General features: G+C 35.3%; 1 protein-coding gene across 1 annotated transcript in view; it reads left to right on the plus strand.

Annotated features, from left to right (window-relative positions):
* Nucleotides 1–7,618, plus strand: part of LOC149780101 (cathepsin Z-like) — a 26,159-nt gene extending 18,541 nt beyond the window's left edge. Inside the window, exons 5-7 of the mRNA XM_089936862.1 lie at nt 344–419; nt 3,210–3,299; nt 6,611–7,618. Coding sequence (XP_089792988.1) covers nt 344–419; nt 3,210–3,299; nt 6,611–6,748 — 304 coding nt within the window. The 3' untranslated portion in view covers nt 6,749–7,618. The remainder of the gene's footprint in view (nt 1–343; nt 420–3,209; nt 3,300–6,610) is intronic.
* Nucleotides 7,619–12,857: the final 5,239 nt, after the last annotated feature.

Raw genomic sequence — 12,857 nt, forward strand, 5'->3', positions numbered from 1 at the left:
ATTCAAAGTAGTATACAAGGCAAAATAATGGTCACGTGTGAGGTAGCTAATAGATCTGTCCTGTACAGTGGCAGACATCATCATACACACATCAAAAAAAATGTGAGAAAAGATGTCTGTCACTGGAGTCTTACATGAGCATAGTACAGTATTTCATCGATAAGCCCAAGGGACTGGCATAATAAGATTGGTAAAAAGTGACAGGTATGGTGCTTATAGTGAGAGACAATTTACCATCTGCCTTTTTCTGAAAGTTTTAAATGTGGGGTAATCTCTTCATCAAAAAGGAGCATATTGGAGAAATATGGTATTCACATAGCAAACTATGATTTTTTTTCTGTAGCTGTGGAATTGATGCAACTGATGGATTAGAGAAGTACACTGGAGGAGTTTACAAGGAGAAAAAAATTCTCCCTATGGTAAGAAAATCGCTTTTTTTTATAAATTTTTTAGATTTTTGAAAAATTATTACATGCAGCTTCATTCTTCATCTTTGCAAAATCAGGTTTTAAAGAATACAAAACAATTTACACAGTAAAAGATGTAGTTTTTGCTCCAATTTTCATTGTCTGAAATAATTAATTCACATTCCGCTGACTTTACAGCAATACATGTTTTCTTTTCCATACCACACATGCTCAGAACCATGACCTTGGAAGGAGCCACATTAGTATAGTGGTTAATGTGTGGTTAGCATGGCTATATGCAGTTGAAAGGGTATGGGTTTGAAATCCAACCATTGGATCAGACTGGGTCAGCTACTGTGGTGTGACCTTGGGCAAAGCACATTACTCCAATTGTCTGTAAATAATCTACTTGTGTTACTGTGCCACAATCGAATAACATGAGCTATTAACAAACAAGATAATGTAGATTTTACGGCAAATGGTAACAAGTCCAGTTGCTAGAAATACAATAGAAATGACCATGTAGAAATCAATTTCCTAGAAATACAATAGAAATGACCATGTAGAAATCAATTTCCTAGAAATACAATAGAAATGACCATATAGAAATCAATTTCCCTCCCAAAATACATAACCTCTACTTGAAATGTGTTGCTGAAAAATGCATCTACGTTGCAGTTAACCCATATACCATATATTTGCTATCTCCCCCTTCCCTTTTTTTAAGAGCCTAGTGGTTAGAGCGTCTGCCTCGGATGCGGGAGGTCGTGCGTTCGATTCCTGGCCGAGTCATACCAAAGACTTACAAAAATGGTACTAACAGCTGCCTCGCTTGGTGCTCAGCATTAAGAGGTTAGTGTTAGGACTGGTCGGCCTGGTGTCCGGATAATGTGACTGGGTGGGACATCATGCTACATGTCTACAGCATGATGCCCCAGTGCTAGACATCACTATAAACTGCTACACTGCAGACATTGTAGCGATATGACTGAAAAATTGTTAAAGCTACGTTAAAAATCCAGATCACAAACACAAACACACACCCTTTTTTAAGAACAGGAAATTTAAAACCTTCCTAGCTCCTCCAACAGTAAAGCTATTCATTAGTTATAGACCAGATATTGGTCAAAAGATCTTTCAAAGATTCTTATTATGTGCCTTTACTAATTTGGGTTAAGAGATTTTAGCCCACAGCTGAGGCCTGATATGATTAAATGGAAAAACTCAAGTGAAATCAGCTGCTGCTTGTTGTTGATATGTACAATGACTGAATTCAGTGGCTGAAAGACCCCCAGATGTACATGTGGTCATAAGAGTACATCAAAAGAACAGCTTTACCATTCATTGTTGTGCTTAACAATTGCCTCCCATTTGGAAAATGTAATGCCTCTAGGCTGACGCATACATTTTTAAAACCTCAACTAGCAGTAACATAATAATCTTGAAAATCTCTCTTCATACATGATTTCTACTAACAACCTATATAAACAGCATAGAACACACACCCCTTTTTAGAACATTTTGAAGAAAAAAAGAAGAAAAAAAAAAGAAGCAAGAAACACCAGGCAAATGCAACAAGAAACCAACGATGTGAAGCAACCAGGACCGTTCCCGAGCTCTCCTTCCCACTGATGACAGCCAACCATTCAACTGTAAGGGACCTTTATGGACCCACTGATTGAGGCCAAACTATCAGGGTTCCTTGAACCCATAAAAGCCTGGGGGAGGTGGCACCATTCCCTTCCCCAGGAACAACTAGCAGGCTGCGGTGCAGTCAGAAAAAACTGGCACATGCACAATTGTACGCATGCCACTATAATTAAACTCAACAACAACAAAACTCTAGGCATTAATTAGGGAACATATCGTATATTCAGTCAGTTGCTGCCAATGAAGATGAACTGATATTCAGTTCATTACTGCCTATGGGGATGCACTGATATTCAGTCAGTTATTGCCTTTGGGAATGAACTGATATTCAACTAACTGATGATATTCAGTCACTGCCTATGTGGATGAACTGATATTCAGTTAGTTACTGCTTATGGAGATGAACTAATATTCAGTTGGTTACTTCTTTTGCAAATGAACTGATATTCAATCAGTTACTTTCTATCAGAATTTAAGAAACCTCATTATTTTTAGACAGTTATCTTTTTATTATCTGGCTCGTCTAGATTATCACTGTAGATTTTATACATAGTCATAACTTATAAATTTTTCATTCAATTTTCAGTATTTTTTACAGTGTGCTCAAAATTCATTTATTTAATATGGAGTTTGTCATCAAAATGAAACACTTTGTTTTATTATAATGTTTTCTAATGATTTTACAGTTATTTCTGTGTTGTACAATAAAATTTTATTATAATGTTATGCTAATGAGTTGACACTTAGCACCATTTTGGGCAATAAGTTTTGAATTATAATCCTTTCTGAATGAGTTGAGGGTTGATTTGGGCAATAAGTTTTAAATTATAATCCCTTCTGAATGAGTTGAGGGTTGATTTGGGCAATAAGTTTTATTTTGCACATGTTTGTTAATGATTTTTTCATGTTACTAATGCTTTGTTTATTCATAACTTAAAATGGCATCTGGCACGAGCCTTGCATAGGTACAAGTAATTTTTTAGAATAAAATGGAGATGAACTCTTAGTAGACCAAAGTATGAAGATTCTATCTAGATGAAGAACTTCCTTAGGAATTAGTTTTTAGAAGAAACAAATCCATTCTCATGGATGATTTGTGCTTGAATTGAGGTACATTCTCAGCCTTCGATACATTTAGGTTTAATTTTTCAGGTGAACCATATTGTGTCAGTGGTTGGTTGGGGAGTGGATTCGACTGGAGTGGAGTATTGGATTGTCAGAAATTCCTGGGGGGAGCCATGGGTAGGTAGCTTGTTAACTTAACAATTGCTTAAAAGGGAGATAATCGAATTATCTGTTTTTCTATGGTAGCCCTGAAGGTTAGCACATTTACCTTTACCGTGGATGGATTGAATTCCAGTGAATGATCTTTCTTTGAGTTTGGATGAGAGAAGAGATTAGCAAAAGTACATCTGCATAAAGTATTTAAAACAATAGTAGAATCCAAACTCTAAATGGTAAAAGTTTTAAATTTAATGCCCTTTACATGATTTGATAAGTAAATCTTGCCTGCATAATGATAATATAAACATTAAAAATACAGAAGCTTGAGAAGAAGAAAAAAGGGGAATAGTGGAAGAATGATTAATATGGTGTTCAGCAGTCAGTTGTAATAGATAAAGAAATTACAAATCAGGCTACCAGGGAAAAAATCTTACTTACTAATTCTTTGCCACACATTTTAATCCGAGGTTTGAACTAAAGATGATCTTGATGAATATTGCAGTGCAATGTTACTTGCACATATTGCAGGAATTGTGTAGGAAAATGAGCTTGGAAAAGTTTCAATGTTAGAGCACCCATCTAGAGTTACAGATATCTATATTTTTAGCTTTAGAAAAGCATGGGTAATACATTTTGGGAATGGATGAGATAAATTAGCTTGGAAAAGTTATAATGTCAGAGCACCCATGTAGAGTTACAGATATCTATACATTTTTTAGCTTTAGAAAAGCATGGGTAATAAATTTTGGGAATGGGTGAGATAAATTAGCTTGGAAAGATGATAAAGCATTCATGAAGTGTTACAGAGGTGCTGGTTCCACCATACCAGTTTTTTTGTGTTACTAATGTCAGCAGATGATGTCTAATTTAAAATACATCCATAAGGGCATTAAGACTGTACTTATTCTTCTTTGAATGAACATTATTTCTCCAATGATAAACCTGGGAGTGAGTATTGACAGTTTTAACGCTACAAGTCATAGACCTGAAGAACATATAGAATAGTCTGTTATCCATTGTCTGTCCACATATAAAATAGTCTGTTATCCATTGTCTGTCCACATATAGAATAGTCTGTTATCCATTGTCTGTCCACATGTAGAATAGTCTGTTATCCATTGCCTGTCCACATGTAGAATAGTCTGTTATCCATTTTCTGTCCACATGTAGAATAGTCTGTTATCCATTGTCTGTCCACATATAGAATAGTCTGTTATCCATTGTCTGTCCACATATAGAATAGTCTGTTATCCATTGTCTGTCCACATGTACAATAGTCTGTTATCCATTGTCTGTCCACATCTAGAATAGTCTGTTATCCATTGTCTGTTCACATCTAGAATAGTCTGTTATCCATTGTCTGTCCACATGTAGAATAGTCTGTTATCCATTGTCTGTCCACATGTAGAATAGTCTGTTATCCATTGTCTGTCCACATGTAGAATAGTCTGTTATCCATTGTCTGTCCACCTGTTTGAACAAGTTTGATATTGCTGCTCAGCCAAAATACTTGGAGGATTGCCAAGAACTTTATGTACACAGGCACAATGGCACTGCTTCTTCCATGCTGTATTATTCACATCCTCCCACTTGTTTGTACCCCCTGCTGATTTTATTAACAAAAAGCATCAGTGTCATAAAAAATGCACAAAACTTAATTGGAAGATTCATCAATTTATAATTTCTAACCTGATTTTTGCCAGGAGGTCCCAAACACTGTCAAAGTGTTGCTCTTTTTAATCAATCAAACTTTAGTAACACATTCACCATGGGTGAGTCAGTGTTTTCAAGCAACGGATGTGATGTAGTTCACTGTCTTTGATCATCACAATAGTTATGTAAATTTTGGGGTTACATCTCTTTGAACATGTATTTTATTGGTATTTTATTTTATTTGTTCAAATATTTTTAGAAATATTAAGATGAAACATTGCAAATATTGAGATGAGACATTGCAAATATTGGATGCAAATGAGTTTTTACTGAAATGTACTGCTTTAGAAACCAGATAAGAATAGCGAGTATTCTGTCTGCTTCTTTAGATTGAGAGTTTCCCATTGGTTTGAAGCACCAACAAAGTTGACAGTGTCAGTAAAATCATATTAGAAATTATAAATTGACAAATGAAATTACTAAGTTTTGTGCATTTTTTTTATCCTTGATGCTTTTAGTTTTTTAAAATTTGTAGGGGGGTACAAATAAACAGGAGGGTGAGCGAATAGATCTGTCATATGCAGACATGAAAGGCAATGCTGCACAAGGACAACCTACACAGTGAATAAAGGGAAAATCTTGAACTGCTGCCACATTTCAGTCTCAAGATGGAGTTTAGTTTTAAAGCTGGAATCATGAAAATTTACTGGATCTTCTGGTCACCACTCTTTAGATTACAGCAGTCTCTGAGCTCTCCATGTTTGAATGCAGAGTTTAGAAGCAATTGACTGGCAAGCACAGTCAGCCATCTTGAGTTCCTATCTCAGATCTAGTAAAACATTGATGAGAACTGAATATGATGGGTCCAGTGGCTGTGGCAAAAATGAACACCATACCCAGTCAACATCAGCACTTGAACCTCCTCATGGGTACAGGTTTAGAGCTTTTTGCTGGAGACACCCAATGACTTTCGTTTCTTGGTACTTGTGTATTGATGTTGTGCTGCCTTTTTGTTAGGGGAGCGCAGTTTATCCTTCACACTGAGATTCCAGTTGTTTTACTTGAAGAAAATGCCTATGATAGAGGTTGGGTACTTAAGCATTTCTTATTACCTATTCTCCCAACATTAATGTGATTGGGGGACATATTGAACAATGTAGATATTTAGTAAATTATATCTCTCAAAGAACACTCTTCCAGTCACATTGCCATTAAACCCTCCCACGTCTCCTTGAAATATGAGCATCCTCATTAATGTTTGCTAAGCTTATACTGGTAAATGTATATGTTTGGTCACCTAGCAGTGGAATTGATTGGGGGGGTGGTAATTTGGAAGATTTTTCCCTTTGTGTTTTATGGTGGGATAAGAAAATCTTTATTATCTTACTGGGCTGGATTTGAGAGGGAACAAAGTTTACTTCCTAATGTTCCTGTGGTTGGGTGAGTATTCTTGCAAAATTATAATTTACTACCAAAAAATATAAAAACGAAGTTTCGGAAAGACACATCATACACATCTTAGTAATATATCAAAGGAGATATAATTTTCTGCCTACACCTTAAGGAAATATGTAGAGTTGAATTATGAATACTAGATTCTCACACATTGTTAGTATCCTGCAGTGTTAAATAGGATAGTGATTTTAATCCTTATTTTCCACTGATTTGTTTACCAGGGTGAACATGGCTTCTTCCGTATTGTGACCAGTACATATGATGGAGGACAAGGCAATCACTATAACCTGGCCATCGAGTCTCGTTGTGCCTATGGGGATGCCATAATTCCACCAAACTATCGAGCTAGATTTGACTAGGCTGATGAAAATGTGGCTTTAGGACTGAATGAATCTTTGTCAGTATCTGTGAAAGAATGAGAACAAAATTTCAAATGACAGTTTTAATACAGTAAATCTAATATGAATGATTTCTGTTTCGCCTGTTAAGAAAATTAAAAAGTCACAAAACATTGTAAAGCTATATGTGGACAGTTATCTTGAGACGACAAAAAGGGTCTTCAGTTAAAACTGCATATTTAGAAAGAAGCAATCTGAAAAATGTTCAGCAGTTTTATATGCATAAACAGCAGAGCAATTGAGTGTATGTATGTGTGTTTTTAAGCTTTCTGTCATATGTTACACCTCTAGAAAGCTTGTGTCTTATTATCAGGACTTTTCTCATGCTGTGATAACTTTACATAGTATGTCGCAAGTGCATTGTTGATTACAGTCAAACTACACCCAGGATGACATTGAAATTTGTTAACTACTTTTGTAAATGTGACCTGTTAAGTGCAATATTTACATGGTTTGCAAGTACTTTTGTGAACTGTTTGATAAAATGTTTTTCTGTTACACTTGACTCCAACTGCCTTGGTACTAAATAACCTATTTGTGTTGCTGTGCCACAAAGCACCAAAACAACCCAAATCTTACTGACTTTAATGGATTAATAGACAGACAGGCAGACAGACAGTCAGTCATACATATCAGCAGACAAACAGACTGGTGATTAATTGCATATTCAAGGACCAATTGTTATAGAATAGATTTTCTCCATTTTCCAGCAGTTTTTTTTAGTGATTTGCTTGTAAATTTGTAAATGTTAATTTCTGGCTTTGTTTTTCTTTAAATGTTACTGAGTGTCTTTTGGTCATAAAGTTTTAATAAAATTGATCACACTGGAAATATGTTCATCTTTATTTCTTTAGGAATCAATACATACACAAGACTACACGTTTTGTTTTGTGTGAATGGAAAATCAGTTTGTGGCATTGGAATTCCCTGAACAGCTGAAGCTGTTGGGATGAACTTGTTCATACTCTATAGCATACAGCCATTGCCCCACCCCACCCCCAAAGAATAAAAATAGAACATGGATGTCATTTTATATTTATTATGCACCCCGTCTTGCAGGTTTTTTAAAACATTTTTAGTTCATTATACAGTGAACTGAATTCCAAAGAAATTATGATTGATAAAATTTTGATTCTGTACATCTAATAATATAGCAGTGGGTATGTCATCAAAAATTTCTTCATGGATTGGGCAAGTGATGTGAAAAGACTGATGGAACATTGATATCATGTGCCAGATCAAATTAAATGGTTATGTAACAAATTTTTGAACAGCATTTATTCTTACAAGTTCAACCACTTGGTGACTTGAATAATTTTAGTTTTGGATTTGGATTTTTTAAAATGTAAGTCTTTGGTATGACTCGGTCGAGAATCGAACCCACAACCTCCCACATCTAAGGTGGACACCCTAACCACTAGGCCACCAGAGCGGTTAATATTTTTAGTTTCACTCTAACTCATTTTTACTGACATTCACATTATTTACTTATTACTGGATGAATGAAGAAGCCTGAAAATATCAATATTAGTAGACACAATTTTTTTTCTAACCTTGAAAGCAACTACAGTTATCCACTAATTGAGGAAGGCACCCAAGACAGAAAAAGATGTCAGCACAATTAATCAGAGAAAAGGTGCTGTATAAAGACTGATTTTCATGGCAATTTGCTTTGTGGTATGATGGCACTCTGTTGTATTTAACCTGCAAAATCTTTCAAACAAAACATAAGTAGACTCCAAATGTTGACACTTTCGATGCCATTAGAGTCACTATGAATACTGTAAACGGCACAATGAATACATGAACCTGTCCCATATTTAATGGTTCTCTTTTATAAATAAGCAATTTTTGGTACAGAAACCATTTTTCTTCTTTCCGAAAGTGACCTTGACCTTTTGATTCCGAAATCTTCTATACATTAAATACAATCCATGGTTGAAATCTGTGATGTAGAACATTATTATACACAAGAATTTACGAAGTTTCTAAAAGCTTGCCCCAGGCAAGCTGACTGGAAAACAACTTAAGATTGCCCCAAAAATGGACAGGTAGAAAATGGTTTTGAAATATTTATATTTATAAGAGATAATGAGAGATATTAAGTTTTGTGAACAACCAATAACAGAGCTGCATTGATTTAGTTTTAATCATTTTTCTGCAAAATGGGTTCATTAGAGCTAGAGAAAAACTTCATCAAGTTTCCTTTTCTTGCCTAAATAAGATTAAATGAGATACGACCCATTTCATCAACTATGATACATTTTTAAAAAAATTAAAGCTTGACTCTTTGTAATTATTAATCTGTGAACTCTGATTTTATTAATATACTTCACAGTTATCATTTAGTCATCTTGAAATTACTGAAATTCATCAAAATATTTGACAAGCCAACTTTTGAGATTGAGATTTTTACTATTTAATTGTTTGCCATCAGTATTTACTTATTGATCTGTTAATTACCACATAAACAACAGATGAAAAACACAGCATGTGGATGTTATTATTTTGGCTCATCAGTCATGCTTTGAATGAAATCCTGGTGGTTGATTATTAGTGATGAGTACCTTTTATTTCCAAAGACACCTGTCAATCAAATCTCTTAAGTTATGTTATTAACAATTAACGCCTTACTCGCCTAAAGACAGCAACATGCATCAAAACAATCTTTAGACTTGGCCAACTAACAAACTGCCCAAGGCAGTTGGGGACCTGAATGTTGGGTAATCCTGGATAAATATTACAATTCAAGTTGAAATATCAATATTTATTCCTCAATTTTCAAAACTAGCTTCAATTAGTAAATATTCATATTATCACACCTGTGCAAGAAAATGCAAGTGACCCTGGCATTGACTACAAGATGGAAATATGTATTTTAGCATTACAAACATCAATAACACTCCCCAACTCAGGTTTTTGGACTTGCCCATGGGCAAGTGTCTTGGAAACAAGCTTGCCCAAGCCAAATTAGAGCTTGTTTCAGGAGACTGGCAAGTTGAATTTTAAATCCCTGATTGTACACAAACCATTTGTCATCTTTCAGAAACATTGACCTTGATTGCAAAATCAACAGGCTACTTTAAACTCCAAGTGCAAGCCATCCACAAAGTTTGGATGAAATATGTGATATAGAATTGATGTTATTGTTGCAAAAGTATTTTTTTAATTCTTTCCACAGTGACCATGACCTTTTGACTCCAAAAACAATAGGTTTCTTCCATACTCACAAGAGGAAGTCATCAACAAAGTTTCATAACTGGAGATGATAGAGATGGAAACCAATTTTTTCTTTCAGTAGATCGATCTTGACCTTGGACATTTTATAAGCCCATAATTGACAGAATTCTTACTCCATGTGCAAGCTTTCCCCAAAGTTTGGTAACAGGGTTCATTCAGAATAAATTCAAAGTCTTTTCCCAAACTTTCAAAGACCACAAACATAGATTTCCAAGACCTATTTTCGCAAACATTTTGTATGAAAGTTATGTTAAATGAGTGTGTGTGTATGATTTAGATTTTTAACGTAGCTTTAACAATTTTCCAGTCATACGATGTCTGCAGTGTGGCAGTTTAAAGTGATGTCTAGCACTGGGGCATCATGCTGCAGACATGTAGCATGATGTCCCACCCAGTCACATTATCCTGACACCAGGCCAACCAGTCCTAATACTAACCTCTTAATGCTGAGCGCCTAGTGAGGTAGCTGTTAGTACTATTTTTAGAAGTCTTTGGTATGACAAGGCCGGGGTTCTAACCTGCAACCTCCAGCATCCAAAGATGTTAAATGAGAAAACAATGAATGCAAAATACTACAATATTGTTTAATGATGAAATGAAACTGAATGAGTCATCAAAAGAAAGAAACCAGGAAACTAGACTACATCTGAAAATAACAACCTTGGACAATTTTATTTGTGATTATGGAAAGAAATTAAAATGTTTGGGTTTATTTCAATTTTGAAAGACTTTTAAAGACCACAGGGTAATCTGCAAAATTTTTTCCAGACTTTCAAGGCCTTGAAAATGCTACCTCATTTTTCCCAAACTGTTAAAGACATTCAAAGACCGTATGAACACTGACAGTAGATGGTGGAGAACCTTGTGCAGGAACCAATTTCAGTTGCAGAGACTTGACCTTTGAGTGCAATAAACTTAAGCTGTTGTTATAACTGAAGATGACAAAGATCTCAAATTTTTGTAAGGAAACCATATTTCATTCTTTCAGTTGAGTGTTGATCTTTGACCTTTTAAAAGTCCAAAAATTGATAGGATTCTTCTTACCCCTAGTGCAAGCCATCTACAGACTATGGTAACAGACAGACGACAGACATAATACTTCTGTCTTATGGCAGGTGTATAAAAACTTGATCTAGTGTAAAGGAGACAGAAATGTGAATAAGGAAGCTTTTTATTTCAATTTTGTTAAATATTTTCTTTTACTTTTGTGTAAAAAGATTGATAGTTATGTGGAAATTACTTCAAAAGCTGCTATTCAAAATTTAAAACTTCATTCCATCCTAATGTCGACTGCTCTGGTGACCTGCTCTGCATCCGATGCAGAAGGTCGCATGTTAAACCCCTGGCTAAGTCATACCAAAGACATAAAAGTGGTACTAGCAGTTGCCTCGCTAGGTGCTCAGCATTAAGAGGTTACTGTTAGGACTGGTTCGCCTGGTATCAGGATAATGTGACTGGATGGGACATCATGTTACATGTCTTGTAGCATGATGCCCAATTGCTAGACATCACCATAAACTGCCACACTGCAGACATCATAACAATATGACTGGAGAATTGTTAAAGCTACATTAAAAATCCAAATCACCACACCCTCCTTATGTCAATATTAACCCATTATTGAGTCTGCTTGACAGGTAACATATATATATATATATATATATATATATATATATATATATATATATATATATATATACTACCAAACACTCAACATTAATCTTAACCTTTGACCTTTTATTTCTGTCAATGTTCATTTGGAAGGCTTCTAATCCTATTCATATGTGCCCACATCAGGTATTGCTTTGTATCTTGAGAAATATTCTCGACAAAATCTTAACTTTTAGCAAATATTTTCAAAGGTAAAAGAAAAGTGACAAATTAGTCAAATTACATTCTTAAGAGTTTGCAACTTGAAACATAAAAAGGTGTTTTAATTGTGCAACTAAGTGCTTCATCTGCATTCTATATCCCACTTGATCATAATTGAAAGGTCCCAAAAAGTTCTCTCATCATAGCATTTTGCACTGCATGAGAGACATTCACTGTTGACCATGTGTGATAGCTCTCTTTTGCTGAATTTATCTAGCAACACATGTAATTATTTTGTTCAAAAGTACGGGTAAATGGGCAAAGAAACAGCATAATCCAAGTCATTCTGTAAAAGAGGTGAGTCCGAGTTTAACACCTGGAAAACATCAATCTCACAATGTAGGGGCATTTACACAAGTACTGTATGTCAAACTGAGTCAAATTCTTCAGAGTGAGTTTTGAGTAAAAAAGCAGTTGAGTTTTTCTATTTTAATAAAAGCAACCATATTTAATATGCCTGCCCATCATCTATACATAGTCGTGATGCCAGAAATCTGGACAAATTCTGTCATTATAGACGTGAGATGTTTAAATTCTATTTTCAGCAATGGTATCCATATATATTCTGGCAGTTTGGCATCACATGAATTTTTTTTTACACTAATGCCAAGATGGTAAAGTTTGTTAAAATTCTATTGAGCTGTTTGAAGTCATGTTCTGTTGTTGTTGTTGTTGTTGTTGTAGGGTTTAATGCCATTTTTCAGCACACGATAGGCTATACATGGCGGCCAGTATTAATGGTGGAGGAAGAACCCAGGAAAACCCTGGAAAGAACCACCTACCCATGAAAAGCTACTGGCAAGCTTTCTCACATACCTACATTGGCTGAATCCGAGACTCGAACCCACGCAGACAGAGGTTAGATGGCAGTGATTTGTACAGAGAGCGCTTTAGACCACTCGGCCACTCGGAAGTCATGTTATGGTTGATCTCTACTTAGTTAAGGTGTCCATATTTG

This window comes from Sinohyriopsis cumingii, chromosome 16, assembly GCF_028554795.1.
Source record: "Sinohyriopsis cumingii isolate HCF-2022 chromosome 16, ASM2855479v2, whole genome shotgun sequence".
NCBI classification, from domain to species: domain Eukaryota; kingdom Metazoa; phylum Mollusca; class Bivalvia; order Unionida; family Unionidae; genus Sinohyriopsis; species Sinohyriopsis cumingii.